The 25,314-nt window shown below is 53.3% G+C and overlaps 1 protein-coding gene across 1 annotated transcript; it reads right to left on the reverse strand.

Annotated features, from left to right (window-relative positions):
* Window positions 1–8,776: 8,776 nt before the first annotated feature.
* Window positions 8,777–22,525, reverse strand: RBBP8NL (RBBP8 N-terminal like). The gene is made up of 13 exons (XM_087750253.1): window positions 22,459–22,525; window positions 21,106–21,148; window positions 20,484–20,579; window positions 20,006–20,118; window positions 18,834–18,906; window positions 17,379–17,545; window positions 16,762–16,844; window positions 15,140–15,303; window positions 13,259–14,081; window positions 12,718–12,826; window positions 10,751–10,809; window positions 10,316–10,442; window positions 8,777–9,041 (listed from the first exon to the last, which is right to left on the reverse strand). Exons 1-13 carry the CDS (start codon window positions 22,523–22,525, stop codon window positions 8,923–8,925), a joined length of 2,043 nt encoding a protein of 680 aa, XP_087606379.1. The 3' UTR covers window positions 8,777–8,922.
* Between the last annotated feature and the right edge of the window lie 2,789 nt (window positions 22,526–25,314).

A 25,314-nucleotide genomic window follows, 5' to 3' on the forward strand; every position in this document is an offset into this window, starting at 1 on the left:
CGGCCGCCCGGGCGGGGCCGCTGGGAGCGCGGCGCGGCCGGCAGCTCGCACGCTCATTGGATGCGTCGCGGCGGAATGTAAATGAAACCGGCGGCGGCGCCGCGCTGATTGGCTTGGCTTCTCAGCACGGGTAGCCCCGCCCTCCCCTCGCCGGGCGGTGGGGTTCTGCCGGGTCCTAGCGCCGGCGCACAACGGCTCCGTCGGGCCCAGGCAGCTCGGTGGTGCCCCCGCCGGGCGGGCAGGGGCTGCGCCGGCAGCAGGGCTGGCCGCGGCCCGGCACACCGCCTCCCTGGCCCTCTCCCCGGGGCCGTCACGCGGGCGGCCTCTTCTCTCCCCTACCAGAGCCGCAAGCCTCCCGTGTCCCCACGCAAACACCCGCCGTGTCCCCTCGCAAACACCCGCCGTGTCCCCACGCAAACACCCGCCGTGTCCCCACGCAAACACCCGCCATGTCCCTTTGCATGATTTTTTGAAAATTTCTCTTCCCCCCCATCTCCCCACCCAAACTCCCAGTGACTCTGGTGGTTGCCATTTCCCAAGGTCTCCTGGCCTTCCTGCAGGCAGGGAGGACACATCTGCTGAAACCATCAGCGGGCAGCTGTGCACATCAGACAGCTCCTACAAAAGCAGATGAAGGTGGTTGCTCCTCTTGCTCCAGCCCAGCAGCATGGGACTTGGCCCTCCGGCTTGCAGGGCTGCGGTGGACCCCAACCCACTGGCCCCGAGGGTGCGGATCCCCATGCATGGCATGGATCCCCGTGCACGGCCCTGAGACTCACCGGCAGCCCCTGAAACCCCTGCGGAGGGATGAATCCCCACGCCTCCCGGCCCCTGAAGCAAAGCCAAGGCAGTGCTGATCGTGGGCCGTATAAGGGCAAGGCAGACCCAGATCTGGGAAAGCATAAACTTAGTATTTATCTCCACAAAGTGACTCAAGGCATTTCTGCGTGGCATGCTGCTTCCCGGACTGGTGTGTTTATACTGCACAGAATAAACATGTCCCGTAGGCACTTGAACCGATGCCTGCCACATCCCGGGATGATGCTCTGACAGCTTGCCAAGTCAGAAAGCTCTGCCCTTTCCACCGTCCTTGGAGGACGTTGGTGTGCACGGATGATGTCCATGCCACTGGGCCTGGCGGAGGAGGTTTGGGAGCTTTGCTGGGCGTGATGAAGCCTCTGGCGCTGTGAGGAGCAGGGTGCGAGTGTTGGTGGCCTCTGTGTTCCTCTGAAACCGAAACAGCCCTTGCAAACTCCCGTGCTTCCCACCTCCCATGCTCCAAAGCAGCTTGTGCTCCCAAGCGGGATTTTGCCCATAGACATGGACGTATCAGACCAAATTTGCCACTAACGAGGGACTACTGAGATGTTTACAATTAAGCAGGTATTAATGTACTTGCAACACTGGATCTGACCCTTAGAATGGTAAATGCTTTTGCCAAATATGTTTAAAGAAGCTACATGGCAACTCTTAATACTGCTTGCAGTTTACATCAGCAATCAAACTGCTGTCTGAAGATGTGACCTGAAATGTGGGCACTGAATAAAAGATAGATTTTGAAACTGTACTATAAAACACACACAGGTTCTACATCTTTTCATATAGCTGTTTCATAAGATCCTTTTTTGTATACTGTTGCAAGTGGGACATCAACACTTGTCTTCTTGTGTTAACAGTATTTAATAATAATAATAATAGGATTAGGATAGGAAGCATAAGACAATGTTTTCTTGTAGGCTTCCATTAAAAAGCCTACAGTGAAATATAAACTCTCCCCTTAAAATCCCAAGAACATCCTCAGTATCTTACGCTATTCAATATAGGTCAGATTTTGAGCCTAAATTATTTGGCAGAATCATCTCATGTCACAGCTGCAGAAAAAATGATTTGGGATAAAAAGGAATTAAAATCCTTCCTGCTGGCAAGCTCATCAAATAAGCCAAGGGATAAATAGGCATGGAAACCTAGCTAGGCTTGCTGCAAACAATTCTCTAGAACCCAAGACTGGATTTTAAAAAATAAATGTGGTTTTTTTTTCATTCTTTCCTTGTAAAAACAGCTGTAGGATGCAAATCGTCCCACTGAGTCAGCGCAGGATGAAGCAGAAAGAAGCCAGCCTCCATAGCTTAGTGGGTTGCTAAATTCAAAGCTGAATTTAGCTGTTTGAATGTTGTTGTTGTTAATGTTGGGGAGCTTTCGTCTGTCTGACAAGCGAACCAGCTCACAGTGTATGAGTACAGTGGGCATGTTGCTGTGTTTCAAGGAATCTGCCGCTAAAACAGACGGGTGGCGCATCAGCATCATTTCCACAAATGGCAGTGACTGGGTCCAACCCCGAGCAACCTTTTCTCCCTGTTTTCTGCAACAAGGGGGGATGCAGGGAGCCCAAGCTCCGTTTTGACTGGAGATGCTCCTAATTCACACACAGGGATGCTGTTCTGGAGAAAGGCTGGACTCATCACAGTGCTGCTGCACGCTCCAATCTTAACCGCTGCAAAACCCCCAGAAAAGCAGGAAGGCAGGTAGTTTTGCATTTCCAACTGTGTTATTGCACAAATGTAAAGCATTACTCTGCATCTCCAATACTCAACTCACGCTCATTTTGCTCCTGGAGCTCCTGCTCTACCTTAAAAGAAACCCTGGGCTGCATGGATACATGTCTGAGCAGTCAGGGGTTGCTGGAATAAGGAGCTGGTCTGGAGTGGGCCAAGCCTGCAAGCCCTTTTTCCAGTATTGTGTGGGGAATAGAGTCCCCAAAGTCACCAGGATTTTTCTACGTGCAAGAACTGCAGGATTTGGTCTAAGCATCTGATATGAGGCAGCATTTTAAAGTACATATGTGGGCTGGGTGTTATATTTTTTGCAAAATCATGGCCCAAAATCAAGCAAAGATAAACAGGTCATGAATATATTTAGGCTGGGAACCAGAAGAACAGCCTTCCAGTTGGAGGAACTGCTAGCATTAAGATAAGGCACCAGAAATCTCTGTACACATTTTTCCAGCCTAAGCGGGGTGTGGATGGGGATCCACGAGGCCTCACGGGGGACCAGGTTGGCCTCTGGAAGCCTGGGAGGATGATGGGTAAGTACAACGTGCATCCAGAGCTTACTGTCCCCTCTCTCCTGCACAGGCTCTAAGCCAAGGTCCTTGTCCCAGGGATCCTATCACAGTTCACCCCTGTTAAATCCTCTCCTTAAATCAGCACACCCAGGGGGACCAGCACTCTTTGGAGCTAAGCTTCACACTCACCACATCCATCTAAAGACCAGCCACCACGTTTTTGGGACTATGCATTCTCCTGGGCATGTCCTCCCCCTCCTATTTAGCACGTCTCAGAAAACGCCAGGAGGTATCATTCCCTAGACGTGTTATGTATGTAAGAAATTATGAAACCCTTCCTAACTACCCTCGCGTTGGACCACTCCTGCTCTCCGCTGGCACATCCATCTCCCTCGGCTCTCCTCCTGCATCCCAAATCCGTGAGCCGGGTTTGACTCAAGCTATTGGCCCCACCAGTACATTAGCCGTGCAAACTGCAATGGTTTTCATTTGCCTCCAGTCAGTTCCAGTTGGGAGTCCTGGTTTCTCTTGGCCACCGCTGGAGCGGAGCGGCCGTGTCCCTTGGATTCCTGGATTCCCGAGTGCTCACCTGTGGCGGGTGACACACTCCTCTGCTCTCGCTGCGGATTTCCAGTTACAGCAAAATAACATGCTGAGCCCCAGGAGGCAAACGTTACCACCAGACCTCTGTGATGATAACTGTGTGCCTTGGAAAATGACTCAGGCTCTCCTGCATGACACGAAGTATTTAAAAAACACGCAGCTGATATTGATTTAATCATATAGCTCTGCGCTTGGGAGGGCCGTGTGCTCGCGTCATGAAAAATGTATGTGGCGTTTACGCGAGGCTTTGTGAATGAATGAATCAAACCCGCTCCTCTGAACCACATGGTGCTCCACTACATGGCGTTATTAATAGATCAATACATTTCATGGGAGTATCTTGTAAAATGTGTTTTCTGGAGAGGTCCCACTGGAGATCAGCACATCTAGCCACGAGTTTGGTAAGAGCAGGGTGAGCAGCACAGCTCTGACAGAGAAAGAAAGACAGAAAGCCGTGATGCCCAAGGGATGCGGGAGGAACATGCACTTTGGCTCAAAAATTCCTACAATAAACTTTGCTCAAGATAGAGGAGCGAAGGAACTCCCCAAATCTCTCCCTTCCAAGAAGCACCACTGCATGCTGGACTTGCTAAACCTATCCACGACTTCACAGCCTCCTTTCGAAAGTGTAAAGCCTTGCCCCTGGGCTCTGTTCTGAACACCCAAGTTGTCCCCGTCCTCTCCGAGCTCCTGGCTGTGCACTGCATTGCTGCATGCGAGGCTGCCTGGCTGCGTGCTGCCTTTTTCACACGTGCGGGGTGTATCTGACCTTGGGAAGGACCTACACAAAATGTCCAGCCCACTTAAATCCCCAAAACGGGACTTAAGCAAGACTTTAGTAAAGCCTGGAAAGGGTTTTCCCATGGTGAACTGAAGAGTGAAGAGTGTTTCCAAAGCCAGCACTATAAATGGGAATTACTTACTGATCAGATCTCGGTTAAAGGGATTTCACTACAGAGAAAGTGGTGCCCAGTCTCATGAGAAGGGCATGAATTAGGCCACCTTCAAAATATTTATTGCCATAGAGGCAATACCACTGCAGAGGATTGTAAGGGGGAAGAATCTGATGTGCATTTCTCTATTTTTGGTGCTTTTGGTTCCTGCATTGCAGCCTGCTGTGTCCCCAGCACAGTTCCCTTTTGCTTTGAGCTCGTTGGAGTTCCTACTTTCCTGCACAGCCCCGTCTCTGTTAGATGTACGAGAGGAGCTCTTTTTTCTGAGGTGAAGATTTATACTCATGGCTAGAACTGCATAAACTTATTTCTTAGGAAATTTTACATACCAAGCCTAGAGAGTAGCTGAATATGTCAGTTTACTGCTGAGCTTAGTGGGAGGCTGATGCACAGGGAGGACCGGGGGGGGTCTGCAAGCTGAGAGCAGCGATCTGTGCTGGGAGAATGATTCAGCATGGGCAGATGCTTAAGGATCAGGGAGCAAAAGAGTTGCGATGGTCTGTTATCGGAATTGTTTTGCATGACGGGCAATAAGGGAACCAGTCGTTGCTATTTGGATGGACTAAAAGGGAACAGAAATGCTTACACGGTTGCTCTTGCAGATTTGTGTGCAATTTCAAATCCAGCCCCTGACCTGAGCGAACCCAAGCTGTGCTCTGAACCCGTTCCTCTGGGAAACCAATTCACTGGCCCAGACGCCCTACCTACATCACGTCACTGATGACATCAGAGCTATAATTTGTCTGAACAAAACAAACATGAGCTGCCAGTCTCCCAGAAGGACTGATCTCTTCACGGGACAGCTTCTCTTCTGCTTTGTTGCTCTGTGGGTTGTAACTCTAAGGGTAATTTCAGTGGCTTTTTGGGGATCATTGTGTAAAGCAGTCCTTGTGCTGAACGGAAATGTGGCAACAAAAATGGTTTAACTCTGCAAACATCATAGATCGCTGGGTCTGGTACACGCATGCCCCTCAGAGTCATTAGCCAAACTCCAGTGAAGTTATTAAACGGCTGCCGTGCTCTCAAGGAAGGCAGGATCAGCCCAAAACCTGAACGCTGCCCGGTGTGGTCCTGCAAACGCATTACCTTGAGCAGAACTGAACCTGCATACAGAAAACCTCTGGGAAGCGCCGGGGTTCCTCGCAGGTCTCAGATTTCTTCCTTACGGCAGAATAGTTCCAGTCTGAGGCTGCCTGCATATCATCAAATCAATACGTGCATTTATCTGTCAAGAATGACTTGAACAAGAGACTGACAAGGCATAATTACAAAAATTAATGGACTTTAGCAATTATCTGTGTTCCTGCAATGTGGTGGTGGGGTAACAGCAAGCCAGAGGCTGGGCAGAAGCAGAGTTTCCAGGGCTGGATCGAGTGCAGCGTATAAAGTTCATTTCACTGCAGCAACTTGCTCGGAGGAGCACTTCGTTCAGAGCTGACAAAACTGTTTTTTGTTTTTATAGTTATGGGATTGCCCTAACTATGAAATATGTGTCCCTGCCAGCCCCTCAAACACATCCTGCACAGAGGTACGGGGCATCAGCTGAAAATGCTGCTGGAAAAAGCCAAGAAGCAACATAAAAGAAAATACAAGTCCAATAAATGAAGGTGAAATCTGCTGTGGTCTTGTGCAATGGGAAAAAAAAAATCTCTTTGTAGAAAAAAAGGAAATTGAGGAGGTCATTGTTTTTGGCAGGACTTCTGTACATTTTTCTTATCAAGGGTTCGTCATAGGGAGGGGAATATTTTATAGGCGCATGAAAGTTCCCTCCCTCCTTCAGTTCTCCTGAGCCCGGGCTGCCTCCCTGCAGTCTGAGGGGCCTCTTTACAGGATTACATTTCCACTTCTTTTTTTTTTTTTTTTTCCTGGATGGAGTATTTTTAAAAGGCAGATTCATCCCGTTCTCCATGTGTGTTCAGTGCTGCTCTGGGTATTGCTGCCCCCTGCAAGTCAGTCCGAGCAAGGGAGAGCCGCGATGCTGGCTGCCTGGGACCGAAAGGGGAAGGCGTTGGCTGTGGCCCTGATCCATTTTCCGCAGCCGTGATCCCATGGACGCTTTGACCTGGGATGAATCAGCCCTGCAACCCTGCACCCCTGCCCGTCCCCTCCTTGTGCCAGCTCCTGTGCACTGTGTCCACATCACAGCACCGAGATGTAAAATGAGAGACGGGCGTTACCTGGGCTGAGCTGGTCCCCAGGTGAAGGTGCTGTGTAAGTTGGGGGCTGCCTATTGGGTGGTCATGCCATGGGAGCCCCGGGCTCCCTCCTGTGCTGCCTGGAGCCTGCAGACATGGGGCATCGCCCGCGCAGCTGGTGCTGGGGATGGAGGTGCCGCTTTCTCCGTTAGACGCATTCCCACTTCATAACCTGGACGTCTCAAGCATTTCTGAGCACAGACCTCCAGGACATCGATTCCCTGAATATCCACTGCCAGTGGATAACTCACAAGCTGGGACTTTGCTCCTTGGCACAGAGCACAACTAAAGGGTTGAGCCCAAAGGAGCTTCTCCTGCTGAGCACAGCCTCTACTGCAAGTTTTTTTCAGGGGGAAGCGGTTGCCACAGCGGTGCAAGTGAGATACAAGTTCCTGCTGCAACTCCAACATGTTAACCCTCACTCCGTTTGTCGGATCTGGCCTGGTGTTAGGCAGAAGCTGCTGAGAGATGTGATTGAATATGAGGAGGAAAAACCCATCAGCAAGGGACATGATGTCTGGAAAAGTCCACCTGGGACACGGTGAACGTAGGAGCGTGTTAACCCACATGCCCTGCACAACGCATAACACCCCGTCCTGCCCCGCTGCTCTGCCATGGCTGTTTGGAGGCTGTGCTTCCACAGCCAGCCTGCTGCTAATGAAGATACCCCGTGGCATCCAATGAGGCCTGCAAAACTGTGGAGATGGGAGGAAGATAAGAGCCGTCTAAATTAATTTTTCAGCTTGGGAAGTTTAGCTGCTCTGAAATATTCTGGCAGCAACCGCTCCCGCATGGCTGAGCCTTTCTCACTCGGAAAAAACATCCTCCTCCCCGGCTGGGAGCAGGGCTGATGCCCCCGAGCCCTGCAGCTGCCCCGGGCAAGGCTGAGCCCGGCTCCCCAGCCCTGCTGCCTTGCAGCTGGGGCTTTTTGGGGTGGGTTTTTTTTCTGCCTGCTTGCTCTGGCGAGGTGGGAATGCGCTGTGGGGTGTGCAGAAAGGATGCTCTTGATGGGCTGGGCACTTGGCTTGCTGCGCTTTGCCCTTTGTTCTTGTGAATGGGCAAATAAAACCACATTTAAATAGAAATACTGCGGGTAAAGGAAATGGTGGTGCACCAGACAGGGCAGGTACCATCTCTGGCACTTCTCCTCTGGCCTCCCTCCGTTTCAGCCCTGTTTTCCGCACAGGCACTGGGAACAACCCAGCCTGGCTCCTGGTGTAATGCTGTGGCTGCAAGGGTGCTCACTGCAGCCCTTCTCATCTCATCCCATCCCGGGCTAGAGAGCCCTGTGACTTGATGCTGAAGGAAAACTTGCCCATGCTTAACACATCAGAAAACATTGTTTAAGAACAGTTTATCCACATGAAAACAAGCTCCCAGCAATCCTGCCAAGGTCAGTGTGAACTGCTGAGCTGGTGCTCTGCTGTGAGCCACAGCTGGGTCACACACACCTGCCTTTTCCAGGCGTGCAGGACACCCTGGGGAGAGGGAGCACACAAGCCCTCCCTTCCCATGCTCTTCTCCCTGTCCTCTCCAGGGACATGCCCTTAACTAGCAAAGAAAACCATGGGCTTTCTCCAGGTCAAACAAGATCCACACATGTATGAAACCTGGGTAGGGATTTAATCAATGCAGGTTTGTGCATGGGGTCCTGCAGTGTTCAGTTTGGTCACCACCCTTCGGCCAGCCACCGGGACATCGTACATGGGGAGAGGGGTTTGGGTAGCTCATTCTCCTTGCATGAAATCCCAGGGCTGAACATAGTCCCGACCCAGGGTGAGTGCTGCAAAGAGGGCGTCTCCTCTTCCTAGCACCCGTCTGAGGGTCTGCTCCGGCGCAGGGCTGGGGGTCACTGAATGCGCTGCTCCACCAGCAGTGACCTGGCTGCTCCCGGTATCACCTGCATGGCTCTTCCTTGCCTAGCCTCTCCTGGGGCACGGAGTGAGGATTTCCAGGGTGCTCTGCTCATTAATGAGTCCTTAGGAATTCCCCACTGCCTGGCCCAGCCCGGCAGGAGGAGTTGCTCTCCCAGTGTGGGTGGGATGCTGAGGTCTCCAAGCCCTCTCCTTTGGTTTGCAGCATCTGTGCCGCTTCTCATCCTGCCCTGCTGTTAGCTCTCCTCGGAGGTATCGTTGTGGGACATGGGGCAGTTCTCCAGTTCCTTCGTGATCCCTGCTGAGCACTGCTCCACTTTGACTTTCTTTCTTCCTCTCATTGACTTCTTAGCTCCTGTAAACAGCAAGATGACTGCGGGAGTTAACCAGAGAGCAATGGATTTACATGTACGAGGTCAGCGTGGCCTCATCCCAAAACAGGGACAGCGCAGGAGGAAGGACATTTCAGCAAAGGAAAGATGAAGAGCAGCGCCTCACACACGTGAGATGCACGGGTACCTGGGGGAGGCTGTTGTGACCCTGGAAACAGAAACCACATGTGAAGCACAGGCAGAGAACCGACCTGGTACAGGAGTATACCTGAGAGCGTACCCAGGACAGCGGGATGCATTTCTTGGATTTCTCCCCCTTCCAGTGTGGTACATGGCACATACCACATGCTGAGAGAGGGGCTGTGCCTCTCCATCCCCCCAGTCCTGCCACAACTGCATCCAGCCCTCACTCGGGACATCCCCATCCAGTTGTGGAGGGCGGGATGGTGTCCGCCCTGGGGAGCACAGGGCAGCTTCCTCCCCATTGCTCCGAGTAGCTGGTTTTGTAGAGCAAATCCTCTTCTCGCTCAGCTGTGGTGGTGTCCCCCGAGCGAGCAGGCACCTCCGAAGGCCAGGGATAGAGCAAGGGGCAGTGCGTGCCTGTTAAACAAGCTCCCTTCATGCTTAAGCAACAGCCCTCTCTCCATTTATAATCAGGTCAACATCTCCCTATCTTTACCGACAGTACAAAGCGGGTTATAGTAGTGGGGTATTTCTGACAGAGCACTTCTTAAGACTTGACAGGCACACTGTCTTATCCTTGCCCTTATCAGGAGCAGTTTTCTGCTTATTCACCTGTAGGAAACACGGGTACAACACATTCCTCTGTCAGCAGGGAAAACCTCCACAGCCGCACTGGAAGAATAACAGAGTTGGCAGAAACCTTTCTCTGAGTGTCAGTAACTCACTCCTGGGAATTTGGCCTTCTCCAATCACCACCTCCCTGACCGCTAAGCAAACACGAGGGACTTAGCCCTATTAGCTTAGGTGCTTGGGAGTGCTCTCCTGGCCACCCTGCCCAGGCTCCCCTGGCTAACCATTACCAGGGGCTCCTCTGGCTGCAGGCACAACCGTTGCCAAAACACGGCACAGCGTGTCTTATTGCAGGGAAACGAAAGACTCCACTGTATCACCTTGGGCAAACATTTGTTTGCAGCGTGGCATGCACTCAGCGGAGGAGCACTCTCCTCTGCAGGGAAGGCAGCTGGGGCCCTCGGGCGTTTCTCACAGGAGCCCCTCGGGGAGCAGCAGAAGTTGTAGCCCTGAGCTGACGCCACGAGGAACTCCTCCTCCTTACCTTTTGTCCAAGGATCCTGTCCTCTTTTTCTCTTCTTCTGCAGCTCATGAGCTTTGTTTTTGGTGCAAAAATATTTCCCATCAGCCTGGGCTTCTTGTAGGATACCATCTTCATATGGGGCAGCCACCTGCACCAATGAGAAGAGCAGTCTACAAACCACCCAGGCTTTCCCAGGGAGCTGATGGCCCGGCTGCATTGCCAGGGACCTTTGTGACCATTGCTATGGAGTGGTGACAAATGCTGCTGTTCATAAACCCTCTTGACGAGCTGGAAAGAGTGATATCTCTATCCCTCAGCAGCAAGTGTGGGAATGGGGTTTGGCACCTCGTGTAGGAAGAGCCATCACCTTCTGGAGTGAGCTTGGGCAGGGACAACCCGTCTTACGCCTCTCGGACCCGACAGCCTAAGCTAATAGGTTGAGGAGAGCAAACTAACCTCGCTGTCCGTCGTGTCTGGCTCATCAGATTCCTGCTTCCCAGACTCATCATCATCATCTAAGGAAACACAAAAGGAAGGGTTTTTTGGCTGGCAGGGGGCCCGACAAGCTCACGAACAGATGCAGGGCCACTGGCCCACGCTCTGAGAGCCATTGAGGCAGAAAACAGGTTCAGCAATAAACTGTGTTGCAAAGGAGAGGCACTGTGAGTTATGTGGCTTGAAATGAATGTCTATGGGAGATCCAACAGGAATCTGTTGGGAAACCAGCTCCCAATAAAGCTGTATCTGTAGGACCTTCCTACCCCAAGGTCGCAAGCAGTGCCCCGAAGTCCGTGGCCACGTGCAGATTGGGAAGCTGGGGGTATTTAAAACCCCAGACTGCATCTTCCCATTTGAGACCCAGGTGGGGAGAAGTGTGTCTGGGTAGAGGCCAAAAAGGACAATCCTCAGGTTTGCTGCTGGTGCCAGTCGGTGGCTCTGGGCAGGGAATGTGTCACCCTGTCTGCACCCACAGCAGCACAGCCGTGCTGGTCATGGAGGGGCAGAAAGGGCTGGGGACAGAGCTGTGCCCCTCTTCCGAGGGCCAAGGGCATTCCAGGACCTCAATACTTCTTGCTCCTGACACCCAGGTCCAGCCGGGGTGGGACCGTTGGCAGGGCAGCCTCCCTTGCTGCCCCTGCCCAGGTGGGAGAGCAGATGGAGCTGCTTTCAGGCACTCCTAGATTCCCTGTAGTCTGATCCCATCCTCACTTTATCCTTCCGTGGGTTAAGGTTCACTAGAAAGTGCAGAAGTATTTGTGTATTGTTTCCTGGGCTTTGTATCAACCTTAAGGTGAGAACTGAAGAAAGTCCTGTATTCCCACACCCAGAATGTAATCAGCTGAAATTCTTCTGCTATGATGATATCTCCCGAGCACGTAAATCACAGAGGACTCCCTTTTTTTTTTTTCCACCGTGCAAAATCCTGCTCCGGAGAGTGTTCCCAAACTGCTCTGACACGCCCAGACCAACTAATCCAGGTGAGCTCAACTTTCTGGCCGAGCCAGTAAGGCCGGTACCGAGCAGCTCTCAGCAGACGTGCTTCCCGCTCTGCTCCCCATGGCTGCTGCCTCCCACCCGCCGGGCAAACCTGGCACCCACAGCCCGTGGCGGTCAGGCAGGGAGAAAGCACTGCGTGTCCCCAGACTAAGGACACTGCTGTTTTGGGAATGGAAAAGGCTCTTACAGGGGATGGAGCAGGGAAAGGGAGGGGAGTATCCCGTCCTACCTGCTGCAGGTACCAGCATCCCTCGCTCCGTGCTCAACCCTACGTGCTGTGCCAGCACAGGGCATGCTTTGGGGCAAGGGGGCACAGGCAGGGGTGGTTTTTCCAGTGCTAGTCCTGAAAACCTCTTGCATTTTCCCCATCTCTGCTGGGGCAACTTCTGAGCTTCTGCTTCCCTGAGAGGGGCAGGTAATGCTGGAGCAGCAACGTTGTCGCAGCTCACTGTGGAGAGGGTTTTGCCAATGGGCCAGTGCTAAACTGACCTCTTTAGCTCCTGGAGAACTCTGTGCCACCCAGCAGCTGAGTGCAGGGTGCTCTGCAGGGTGTGCAAGGGCACCCATGAGTGGCTCCTGGTCTGTGCTGGGTGGAGGTACTGGGCTTCTTCCCAGAACAGCCAGGGTTATTTTCTCCCTGTAGCTACTGAGCCTGAATTTTGGCCATCCCAAGTGTTGAAAATTGGGCCCTCAAGGATGAAAATGTGAAACCTGAAGTTCCCCCAATGGCCCAAAAGAGCTGGGATCCAGCAGCACCTGGGTCCCTGGAAGGGTGTCCCTTGCTGGTTAGCTACTGCTTCGGTCGGCGGAGATTGCAGGTGCGTGCAGAGCCCAGCACAGAGAGCTCCCGGCTGTAAGATACCTTCACCAAAATGCACCTTTTGCTCTTGTCTTCTCAAATGTCATGTTTGCCTGGGGCTTCTTACCTGCTTCTCCCTTCTGTGCACTGACAGCCAGTCTCACCCCGGTCTCTGGAAGGGCCTCTGGGTCGCTCGGTGTGGAGTTGTTTGTCAGATGTGCCCGTGAGAGCGTGAGCTGTGGGATACAGGGAGCACAAACGCTGCCTTCACCAGGCAGGAGGAAAGGGCTGTCCCCAGCCCCTACGCGATCACTGTGACACCCGTGGGGATGAGCATCGCAGAGGCATTTCTATGCACTGGGAGTATGTTGCAGGGAAGCCCAGCACAGCTCCTGCACCAACCTGTGGGATGCGGCACAGGCGCTGCCTGTCCTTAGCCCTGGATGGAAACCCTGCAGGCATTGGAGGGGAGGGGGGGTGGGGAACGAGAGCCAGGGCTGAGCGGCTGTGGCTTTTGGCGTGGGCAAATATGTCCCCGTTGGCTTCACATGCAGCAAAGCCATCCTCCCATGGGACATTAATGGTGGTCATAACAGTGCCAGCACCAGTGCCGGGCACTGTGGGGAGGGGAAGGAGCCATAGTTGATGCCAACATGAGCTGTACTCACCACAGCTGCTTCCTCCTCCTCCTCTTCTTCTTCCTCCTCCTTGACAGCACCAGGCAGTGCCCGGGTGGCATTGGGCCAGCAGTAGGGGAAGCGCAAGTCATCCCGCTCTGCCCCGTGTCTCCCGCAAGGTCCGCGGGCTGCTGGCACAGTGGGGCTCTCGCTGGGGCTTGGCCGCGGGCTGCCTGTCCCCAGCCTCTCCCGGCGGTTGTGCCAGCCTGTTTCCCTGCCACGGCCAGAGTCCGACAGATCCAGTGGCACGTCTGCGCCATCGTCCCTTGCTGCTTTCGCCTTTTCTCGGAGCTTGGAGCTGTCCTGGCTCAGCCAAAGCTCCTTCTCTTCCTTCTCATCTGCAGCATCCTCCAGGAAGGACCTTTCCTCCTTGCATCCCGGTGTGATGCTCAGCCATGGGGAGAGGGGCCGCTCCTCAGGCACGAGCTTTGGGTCTCCATCTGCCTGATCGCCTGGCTGGCACTGCTGCATGAGGAAATGCTGCAGCCGCTCCTTGTGCTTGAGGAGCTGCAGCTTCTCCTGTAGGTGCTGATCCCTCATGTACACCATGGCAGCAGGGAGCTTCAGCAAGGCTGCGCGATCTTCCCAGCCATCATGCGACCGCGTCCTGCTGTCGGCGTCTTTGGCCCTGAGCAAATGGCTGGAGAAGCTGCCGTCGTCCCGGTCGGCCGAGGTGCAGTTGCTCACAAGCCCCAGCTGGTGCAGGGAAAGGTGCTTGTGGAGGAGGCAGAGCTGCTCTCTCCGGGCAGTCAGTTTTAGGTTTTCGTAAGATGGAGCAACCTTGGGGGAGTCTGGTTTGCTTGCTGTTAAATAACTAAAAGAAGCAAGAAAAAAATAATCACGTTAATTAGAGAATTTTCATGTGATTTCCCAGCTCCTGCAGGTGATGTGTGTGGTTTCTCCTGCTCTTACTGTGCCCTGTTGCAGCTCTTGGCCCATGCATCACGCCTTTGGGTGCTGTGCTGGGGAGGAGGGTCCCAGTGGCCGTGGGGGTCAGGCAGCCGGCAGCAGGTCTCAGCTCTGCGCTGACCGCAGGAAGCCATCACCATCCCACCATCCAACAGTGCTCTCCTGTCCCTGGGCCACAGCGGCTCCAGACAGGGGGCTGAGTGAGCGGGGGTATGCAGAGACCGTTCTCGTCAGCACTGCTGCTGAGAAGTTACTTGTCAAACCACGCCTTACAGCCAGAAGCATCCTAACTACCCCGCACTGGGCTTTCTTAGTGCCTTGGTCGGCCTGAAGACCTCCAGGACAGAGGAACAGCCCACTCTCCCTAATCTCACTCAATGGGAGATTTTTACAGCCATGCTAAGGTTGTATGGTGCATTAACCTGCCCTGCAAACCGAGTCCCTGTTATTGCTGGTTATTTGGCAGCTTCCATGTGTGTGAGCTTTTCCCGGGAATGTTTGACAGATCTACTCCCACTCTGGGAAACTTGCTGTCTCTACAGGTGAACTCACTGGCTTTGCTCAGCCCTCTGTGCTTCTGAAATCCACAGGGAGGATAAGCCTGGGGAAGTGCTGAGCCCTGCAGAAAAGCCCATTAGAACAGATAAGGAGGAGCAGGGATTGCTGCCTCCCGTAAGGCAAGTCCCTCTCCTCCCGGCTGGAGGTGGGGGCACTCAGGTCGCTTTGTGGGTCTGTCTGATGAAGCTGGAGTAACGAGAGGCTGATCTCGTCGGGCTGGATTCCAGTAATTTTTTGCTGGTGTAAACTGGGAGACCCCCCCTCCCCAAGGCTGTGGGAGAAGTCTGGAGAAGAAAGTGGGCAGATACAGCGAATACCGGCCATCTCATTGCAGTCTGCCTGGTGGTGGAGCTGCAATGGGCCACGGATCAGGCGCACACCACGACCCATGAGCAGGTAACTCACGCCTCAAGGCTGGGGCTGTGCTCGCGCTCCGGTGGGAAAGGAGTCTTCCTTGCCGGTGGGGACACTGCTGCCCCCGAAGGACTTTTTTCCAGGAGGCAGGGTCTGGAGCCGGGTCTCAACAGGGCAATGGTTCCATGCAGCTGGTTGGCGATCCTCTGGGACGCCTGCGGCAGAGGGGAGAAAGTCCAGGTGAGCTGTTCTGCTATGCGCCCCGGGCAGCATGTGGCTAAGGGGAGCCCCGCTGAGCAGAGACGCAGCTCTTCACCGGTGTGAACAAGACAGATAGCTCTGAAGTGCTCTGTTTGATACAATTCTGGTCAACAGCTCAACCATATTTTTATTGGTTTTCCCAGGAAATTTCCCCTTCATGTTTTCTAGAGGGATCTACAGTACTCTTTGTCTTCTGGCTGCACTGATTTGTAGCTCAGGAAGTCTTGTGCCTGCTCTCAAGTCAAGCCAAGCCATGATTCAGCGGCTTAACTAAGACCCTGTAAATTCCCTGACCCCTAGTCAGGCCACTAGACTTTATTCATGCAAGCTCCTGGCATGCACTGATTTGATGGGTGTATTTCCAGCAGAGTACCTGGCTGTGAGGCCAGGACATCATCATCTCCATCTGCTGTCATGAAAGGCTCGCCGCATGTTCTGACTTGACTTTCCCCTGCCCATCTGGAGTTGTCACCAACCCTTCCTGCCATCCCTATTAATTATCCTCACAGCCTGCCTGCAGCCTTACCAAAACCCCTTTTCACCTGCTCTTTCAAGTTTTCTGTGGAGTTCAAGTAAGTGAAGCCTGTGCCAAAACAGAAGCATCTGTGTGGGTGTGTATGCGGGCTTGAGTTCCCACAACCAGGAACAGGGCTCCAGGTCCTGCAGTCTCATCTCCCAGTGCCCAATATCACCATATCACTCAGCATCCCTTGGCTGACACATACTCGCTGTGTTTTAAAGGCATGGCAGGCTTGCATCAATGCACAAAATAGCAACCGCCGAATGCCAAGCCCTCTGACAATACCAATGTTCATTATGCTGCAGGTGGAGAGACATCTGTGATGCTGTTGGGCAGGGCTGCTGTGGTGTATTTGTTCTCAGTACCCACAACTCCCACAGTTTACATGTTCTCCAGGCTTTTTCAACACTCACAATGCTCCAGCTTCTTGCTCATCCAGATAATGGAGAGCTGACTCTATAACTCAGGATAAGCTACACTGAAATGTGCCTCAGCACAATCTCCCCAGGTCCTTCGCACCTCAGAGCTTTCCCCAGCAAGACGTCTGAGAGAGGAACCAGAGCGATGGGCAGAGGACTCAAAGATGCTAGACGTGTTGTCATGGAGGATAAACACAGGAGCAAACAAAGACGTGCACGCTCACAGCGGGGACAGGAGCCTGTGCCAAACTCTGAATGCTTTGCTTGCAGTGAGTGGCAATTTCTGCAGAAAGCATGCATCTGGCATTTGGTAGGCGCCCTCCTTGGCTCTGGGAATGGCAAACTGCCCCAAGTCTGCTAATTATTTTACCCCCTAAGTGCCTCCTACTCATTCTCTATCCTAGTCTACCCGCCTTGATCCAGTTCGGATGACCACAGTGGTGGGGGACATCAGGCAACCTCCGGGAACTCACAATTTCTGCGAGGCTGACTTCTTGGAGGACAGTGCTCGGGGAAGTCCTATTGCTTGGAGAGCTTCTCTGTCCCGCAGGCTTTTCTGCAAAAAAAGACGCAACCAGCCACCATGACGGTCCCACAGAGCTGTTGCAGGCTGCCCTGCCCTGCCCCACCCCACTGCGTGCTGGAGTCTCGCAGACTCCCAAGGATGCCACTGGCTGGCACCAACCACCTCCTATTGAGGATTTTGAGCCAAAATTTCCATCTGAGCCAAAATTTCCATCTGGCTCAAGCCACCACCTGAATGAATGTACCCTCCATTGCATGTGTGGGTGGCAGCAGGGCAACGACATGGTCTCTGCATGAAATGGGCAGCGGGTCCACACCTGCACAGCACTCGTCTTGCAGTGAGGGCACCCAAGCACTCTTCTGCTCTAACGCAGAGGAGCATGTTTCTCCCTTGACATGCAGTTTCCCCCCCAGCAGCTATTTTGGCCATGGCAATGTCCATCTGAGCTGCCAACAGCTTGGTCTTTGCTCTCCAGACCCTTTCCCAGAGCAACTTTGCACCGTAGCTCAGTCACTCTTCCCGTCCCCCGGTCCCTTGAGTGCGGTGGGAGCCAGCAGCACCCACCTTCTCCCAGGTCGAGGCCTGGCACATCGTGGTGGGCTTCTTCTGCTCCCCTGTGAGCTGCTTTCTCGCTGCCGGCGTTCCTGCTCGCTGGGGACAGTAAAGCCAAGGGGGAGCTGGGGGTGGAGCTGCTCTCTCTGGAGGTAACTCCTGGGGGCTTTGTCCTGTCCCCGTTGAAAGGAGAAGGACACGAATGAATGAGAAGGGGCAGGAGAAGGAAATCACCAGTTTGAGAGCCACTGCACTGGGAGTTCTGAGTTATAGAGCCCAATATATAAATATACGTATTTATACATCTATGTATGTGGACATACTGGATCCTCACTCACCTCCTTCCATTGCAGCTTATTGCTAGCTCAGCTGCAGTCTGGAGCATGGGACAGAGCCAGCACGACAGCTCAAGGTCTGATTTCCCCACTTGCCTGTGGGTAATGTCGCAGGAAGCCATGACGTTGGGTAAGCCAAAACCCAACTGCGGCTATTGCAAAAGCTCTGTGAGAACCTGTGTGTCCCTGGCTGGGCTTTCAGCTTGATGTAGGGGTGGATGCAGTGCGGGGATGTGGCGGCTGTCCCTCTTCACCATAGTGAGCTGGTGGGGCTGATGCTCTTGGTCACTACGAGGGAGTCACTGAATCTCAGAAACCCACGCTTATGTCATGAGCAAAGTCCTGGCTGGACCCTGATGCTGAGACATGGGTGTTTGGCTGGAAATCTTCCTATCCAGCAGCCCAGGGAAGAGCAGAGCAGGAGTGCTTGGTGCTCAGCAAACCCAGCCCGACCTACAGCTCTGAAACTCCTCAGGCCTTGGGAAGCATTGGGGAGTAAAAGTGAAAGTTTCTCTTTAAGCGGATGGTGCTTCTGTGCCCCAAAGAAAACACATTTCTAAACTAATCCCTCAGTGCTAATTCCTCTGGACTTTAAACCATTGAGGAATGAGCTGATTTGTGTATATTAACCAGCCTGGCAAGTTACTTGGCTTTCAGCACAGTGCTCTGCTGGGATATGAACCTGTTGGTGCAGGTTGCTCCATCCCTTGCGTGTCACTCTCCTTCCCCCAAAACACAACCTGCTTCCTGCAGAGCCTCTCTGGTGGCTGCAGGAGGGGAGCTGGTGCCATGGAAGAGCCATGGAAGCCCAGGTTGAGGTCCGCGGCCAAGGTGATCAGCCCAGCGCTTTGGCTTCCCATGAGCAGTCCCCCATGGGGGGGTGTTGAATACCCTTGTTCCCCAAAAACTGAATCCTTGGATGCAGGTGAACAGGGGAGGGAGCAAAGGTCAACAAGGACTTAGAGACCATTACGGGTGTTCCGGTGTATAACATCTACAGGAATCCATAGGAATTAAATGCTAAAATACCCCTGAGGATGCCGTGGTCTGGACATAGCCCTGCTCAGTTGTGGGGATGCCTCCGTCCTTACCAACACCCCTCATGATGAATGAAACCCAGGAGCGCACTTACTCCAGGCTCCGGAGCTTCTTCAGTTCTTCCTTGAGAGTTTTGTTCTCTTCCCTCAGGCGGTTCGTCTCGTTAGCTGCAGGGACACAAGTTGTGCCATGGATTCAGGCGTTGCAAGGAGAGAGCTGATGCTCCTTGCAGCTTGCTGGGGTGCACAGGGGAGGAGGAGGGAAAGGCACCAGGTTTCGGAGAGATGCCGAATTTCCTTCCTTCCCTGAAAACATGCTGGGGGCTAAGGAATAAAAGGGAGCAACTTTTCAACTCAGATTTGGCAGGACTGGGGTCTGCTTGCCGCCCATCCAGCTCGGGGGGAGAGCGCAACCCAGACGGGGCGGTGGCTGTGGCACAGTGGGATGGACACAGTCGGCATCCTGCCCGCGAGCACCATGCTGCCTCCGATGAGCGGGTGCTGTGTTAGGGGAAGGGCTGGGGGCCTCGAGTGGGATCGGATGAAGGCCACAGGGGGCTGTGAGCACCCAGCAGCCACAGTGAGGAGCAGGCAGGCTCCCGGGCAGGGTGGGCTGCTGCCTCGGCTTGCTCCTGTGCAAAAGCAGCACTCAGGGAGAAATGGCATAACAGGGGAGATAAACCAAGGGCTGCAGGCATCTCTCTGTCCCTCCTAATGCCTCATCTCCTTTACCCCCACAACCCTCCCTGGGCCAGCCAGATCCCCAGGGAAAAACACCCCAGGCCTGAGCGGTGCCGGGAGCTCTGCCAAAGGCTCTGAAGAAGATCCGTCACATATGTTGCTTGATTTCCATTTACCCGTGCTGAGCTGCTGCTGTGACTTTCCTGTCTTGGCCAGAGTGTTGCTTCTGCGGTGCCAAATGCAGCTTTTTACCAGGCAGCTCATGTGGTCTGGCCAGCTCAGGGCTGCTCTTGGCATGAGCATCTCACATTTTTCTGAAGGTGTGGAGGTCTGCAACCCCCCCAGCTCTGCCACTTTGTGGGAGCGGTTACCTCTGCTTGGGGGGGACGTGGGCTGCCATCCGCAGTCCTGGTCAGATCTGATTTTTCAGGGCCCTCACACTTCCATTGGCTCCCTCCCTTCTCCCCAAACCCCTCCTGGGTGCCCGGTCACTGGGAGGGCTCACATGCAAGTATCTGGGAGAGGCATTAACTGAGCAAAGACCCAGCCAGCCAAAGCTGAGCTTACAGCAGGCGGCGGTACATACTGAGGATGAAGATGTGCTGCAGGCTCTGGAAATGGGAGGTCTCGTACTCATTCTGCTTCTTTTTCGCCAGCTCCTGGGTGACCATGCATCTGTCGCAGAGACCTGCTCGCAGCCTGGAGGAAAACCCACGGCCGGCAGCTTGTTACCACATGGTTCCCATGGGGGAAATAGGCTCCTGCTGTCCCCACGGAGAAGCATGAACACCCAGCCCATCACCCAGAACTGGTGAGAGGGGTCATCACCCATGCAGCCCAGCCTTGGCCCTTCCACCCCCAAGATCCAGTCCCACCACCGTCAGCTTAGGAAAGCTCCTCTGCACGTGCCCAGGCTCCCCCAGCTCTCCCAGCAGCCAAGTATGAGCAAAAAAGAGGTTCATGTGCTACACCCTGCTTCTGGGAAGACAGCAAACCCCAAACTCCCCCCCAGGAGGGGGCATTTGCTGCCACCAAACAGCACCCTATTAAAAAATAAATCTTACCTGTTTTCCAACACCTTTACATTTTCTTTAAGGACCTTCTGTTGTTCCCTTAATTGGTGATTTTTAGCAAACAGCTCTTCAATTCTCTGAGCATCACTGATTGAAGAAACAGAGCAAAGAAAAGAGGTTTATTAGATTTTTCCCCAAAATCTGTGCCTTTATCCACAGTGCCCTGTCAAGGAGAAGGATTTCTGCCCTGAGCCTGCCGCACTGCTCATGCTGGTATGGCTGAATTGCTTTTGCTTGTGTGGCAGGAGGGGAAACAAATGTGTTAGAGCCCAGATGCTGCCCTGCGACACCCGCCCTTGGAGTCAGCAGCTTGCTTCATCCCGTTTTACTGCTTTCCAAGAGAGCAAGTGCCTGCCGGCACAAGCATCACTTGGTAGTGGGAAGGTAAACTGGAGGTGGGCTGGGATCACCCCAAGCCTGGCCTGTGCTGGGGACTTGCATGGTGAAAGTCACCAAAAGGTTTAAATTTGGCAGAGCCGGAAAGACAAACTGTGCTCTCTAGATCAGGCAGCCTCGGAGGAGTGCCTGGGAGGTCTGCAAATGAAGTGGCGTAACCTCTCCTCCGCCCCCCGTCCCGCCGCGGCGTGGGTAGAGCAGACGTGGTGTTGCTCACCGGCACTTCTCCGTCGTCAGCTCCGTCAGCTTGCTTTGCAGACCTGGAATAATTAGCAGAGACAGAGAGGTGGGTATTAGTTGCCAGTTCCCTGGCATTTCGGAAATAAAATGCAATGATGGAACTTCAGGAGGGCGCCTGGTTTTGCAGAAACCTCATCAATTTACAAACCTTATTTCCGAGAAGGGATAACAGATTGCCTGTGTTAAACAATATCACAGTTCAATATAGCTGGAAAAGTTGTACAAAATGTGAGCACACATTGTATTTCCACTATTTAATGAGTCTGCATTCCCCTCCCCAAAAAATCTGGTTCAGTTTTGTTTCTACTTATTTCTCATTACAGCATGCATTTCCCAGGTGGGCAGTATTTTATAACTCTCAGGGCTGCAAAGCGTCTTGGAGGATATTTACAGCTCAACAAGAACGGCTTTCCTTGATGGATCTGCAGACGTTACATCTTGTCAAATCCATTTTATGCAAAGTAGATGTAAACATGTGGTTTAAATTGCTCAACAGTTTCTTCTAACTCTCACACGGCTTGAAATTACACAAGAGAAGAATGAATTCATAAGCCAGAATCCTCCAAAAGTGCTGTTGTTTTGTTCATAATATTGATACTGGGAATTATACTAATAGGAAAACAATTGGATTTGGCATTTGGTTGCTTAACCTAATGGTTCTTATTTTAATAATGTATGACCCGAGGAATAATTTATTCCCTAGAGGAATAAATTATCTAACTGACTCTACGGTTTTCTTTAACAGAGCCTCATACTCCTGCTGCTTCAGTCTTATAGATTATTGCATCTTTCCACTTTCCCTTTGATCCCTCACTATCCAAATATACTCCAATTCACGTTGCTCGGAGAAGATGCCCACTGGGCATGCGTGTCACTTCTGCAAACCTCCCCATTCACCTTTATCACAGACCACAGCAGCAGGAGCAGGAAAAGAGCCAAATCCCCCGTGATTAATGCTTGGAGCAAGTGGGATTCCCGCAAGAGGGATATCTCCAGGTATATCGGACGCAGGAACACTCTCTCTCTCCTGGTCCTCCTCATTGTCCAAAAAGTTACTGATTTTCTCAGTAAACTTTCTTCTCCACCAGGATAAGATGGATAAACCATGCCAAGGTGCTATCGGATGGTGTGGTCCCCTGAGGGCCAGGCTGTGACCCTGCGTCCCGATCCATCCCCGGGGGTGATGCTTGCTGAGCCCTAATTCCCAAAGCTCCCTAATCCACACCCTCTCCTCCTCCCTTTGGGTTATTTCAAACCAAACGGATCAAGGCGGTGTCACAAAGAAATGGACCTCCACTAGTTTTTAATAAGACTTCTCATGTCTCCTTACCTTGGACCTCTTTCTCATGGATTTCCTTGAGCTTATTCAGGAACTCTGCAAAACTCTCTGTGGCCATGCTCAGGGCTGTGCTGCACGCCGGGCTGCTTCCAGCGCGAGGATGTCCTTTCGTTTCAAATTATTCAGGTTTCAGCCTAAAATAGAAACAAAAAGTCCAGTAAAAGAGAAGTGTTTTATGTATGTGGTGTTCTGAGAAGTCTTGGAAACAGGACAAAGCCCAAATCTAGAAACTGAAATCATTTGCTAAACCACAGACAAGCACAAAGCAGCAGGCTCATCTGGGGAGGCATTTTCAGCCCTGTCCACCCTGCCTCAGCCCCGGGCTGGGGGCACGGGCAAAGTGGAGAGCGATGTCTTGGAAAATGGGAGAACTGAAAGCCCAGCTGAAAAAAAAATCAGGCTTTCCCTCTACTTTTTTAGCTGTTTAAATCACATTTCTCTGGGATGAGGTGGGGCAGGGCGTCTTCTTGAGGAAGGGATTGCAGGGCTTGTGTCAGAACCACATTGCTGGGGACTGATGATGGGAAAACTCGTGGCAGCTTTGGTGCTCGAGCCTGATGGACCCATCTCTCGCTGGGTCCTGAGATGCTCCTGTGCATCCCTCCTCCCTCTGGCACCACACACAGCTTCTACCGAGGCAACACGTACTGCTCAGCCGCCCTGCTGTCATTGCCCAGGCTCCCCGTGTGGCCTTGCTGGCTGCAACCTCTTCAAACCCTTGGGAGACACCAAACTGAGTGTTATTCACCCCATTTTACAGAGAAACCCAGAGAGGCGATGCTCAGAGCCAAGCCCCGCAGGAAGCCTGGTGGATGCAGAGCCGGTGTGGGCACAGCACCCGCGGGACTGAATGCGAGCTGGGGCACCCCAGGGTGCGCTGGCTGTCCCCAGCCCCTCCGTACCAGTAGCAATGTCCCAGCTCCTGCCCCTGCCTCAGCTTCCCCATTGATGTCACGGGGTTATTAATGCTCGTCATGCTGAGTGCCATCACATAGTGCTGGCAGTAACGTTCTATAATCCCTGAGAACAGAGAAAGTGCTCTGCTTTCTAAAAAAGCCTTGCTTTTTCCTTTTTTGGTTGAAAACTCCCCCAAAAAACAGGAGAGGTGGAGAGCAGCTGACGACACCCCCAGCTCAGTAAGCTGGGAAAGACAGGAGGTAAACAAACAGCCTGAAAGTGGTTGTTTTTTAAGAATTTTGCCCTAATTTTAAGAATTTTGTGCTAATCCCAGTGATTTTGAAATTACTAGCAGGGATGGAAAGAGGAAACTTTGGAGGTGAGAAAGCTCATTACATCAGTGATTACTTCATTTCTCCCTGGGATGCTGATGTTGGGAAAAACTCTTTTCTTTCCATCAGCCAAAGCCTCAGGCAGTCTTGGATCCCCTGAAATAGCTGTGGGCTCAGGTCCCTCCTGGACCATGGTGGTACTGGGGAGGGATGTGTGTCCGAGCATCCCTGCAGAGCATTGTGGAGGCTCCCCCAGGGTTTGGGCAGGAGGGGTGTGCAACTTCCCTGACCCCCCGAGCAGGTCAGCAAAGCCCTGCCCGCGCCGCGGTGTCCTCCAGGACCACCAAAACCATGCTGGGAGAAGAGGGACTTCCACGTGAGGGCATTCAGCATCGCCACATGGGAGCTTCTCCCCTAAAAGTCACACTGGGTTACTGGGTCAGAGCCGGTAATCCCGTTCCCTACAAAGCAGCTGGGCACTCAGCCTTCAACCATGCAGAGATGACCAGGGAGAAAACCTCCCCTCTGTTGTTTGGAGGTGAAAGGCTGGGCTGGCCCCTGGGTTTTGCAGCCCCACGGCAGCAAGGGGAGGTTTCTGCCAGGCTCCGGCACGCTCCCAGCCCGGCTCCCTGCCGGCAGCCCGCCTGTGCCTTTATCTGCATGCAGAGCAGAGGTGTGCCGGATCCCCTGCATATGCAAGATGTGGGCACGCAGAGCTGGAAGAAGAAACTTTCCCCTAAAGCATCTGATTTTCAAAAGAAATGAGGCACGCGCCGGTGAGCAGAAGCAGGGAGCTCGGCTTGCGTGCTCTTACCATGCATGGATCAGCAAAACAGCTTCGTTGCCTTTTGAGCAAACAAGCAGGGACCTCACTGTCTGGAGAAACAATTAAAAAAAATATTCATTGCTCCCACTTCCCCGGGCATAACCCACCCTTTCCCAGGGCTGTGTGATCTCTCACACAAGGCACGGCGTGGCTTGTCATGGCTCGTGCAGCTTGGGATCAGCTGCCGTGAAATGGGATTGGGAACCGATCTCTCCTGCTCAGCCCCAAGAGCCGTAGCTGAATAACGAGCCAGGTGACATAACACCCGGTTCTACTTCAAAACAACCCCCAAACCCCTGATGAAAAGATGGTAATGGGAAGCACTTCCCGGGATTGCTGAGTCCTAAATTTGGCTCTGCCCTGGGCAAAGCAGCTCCCCAGGGCTGAAGGGAGGTTGTGAGACCCACCGCTGCTGTCATGGGGCCGAAACCCCGAGTGCCAGCTGGGAAGGCTTTGAAGTGCTCAAGCACCAATTTCCATTGCATTCCCCAGTGCTGTAAACTGGGAAGGGATTGCAACTGGGAGCAGAGCCAGTGGCGGCCGCGTGGGCTCCCTACGATGCTCGCTGGAGCTGGATCAGCCCCACCTCGGTGCTGCCCTCTCCCCAAGGCTGGTGTCTCGGAGGGCTGAACAGCACCCCGCATTTTGGGCCACAGGGCTCCAGCTGGGACATCCCGGGAAGGTGACATCCAGGCTGGGGCTCGTGCCAGCCCACAGTTTGGGGAGACAGGGCTGGGCTTGGATGTGGTGGGAGGCGGAGGGCGCGGGGCAGCCCAGGTGCTCAGCGCCGGA

The sequence above is a fragment of the Nipponia nippon genome, unplaced genomic scaffold (genome assembly GCF_047370975.1).
Source record: "Nipponia nippon isolate SJK-2023a ecotype South Korea unplaced genomic scaffold, ASM4737097v1 scaffold_13, whole genome shotgun sequence".
NCBI lineage: Eukaryota > Metazoa > Chordata > Aves > Pelecaniformes > Threskiornithidae > Nipponia > Nipponia nippon.

Bases quoted from the DNA above. Each gene is read 5' to 3' on its own strand.
- RBBP8NL (XM_087750253.1), bottom strand. From the start codon at position 22,525: ATGGCCACAGAGAGTTTTGCAGAGTTCCTGAATAAGCTCAAGGAAATC. The intron at 20,119-20,483 runs GTAAGATTTATT...GTTTTCCTCCAG, and splicing joins GTAAAGGTGTTGGAAAACAG to GCTGCGAGCAGGTCTCTGCG. The intron at 9,042-10,315 runs GTAAGGAGGAGG...TGCTGTTTACAG, and splicing joins ACAGGATCCTTGGACAAAAG to GAGCTAAGAAGTCAATGAGA.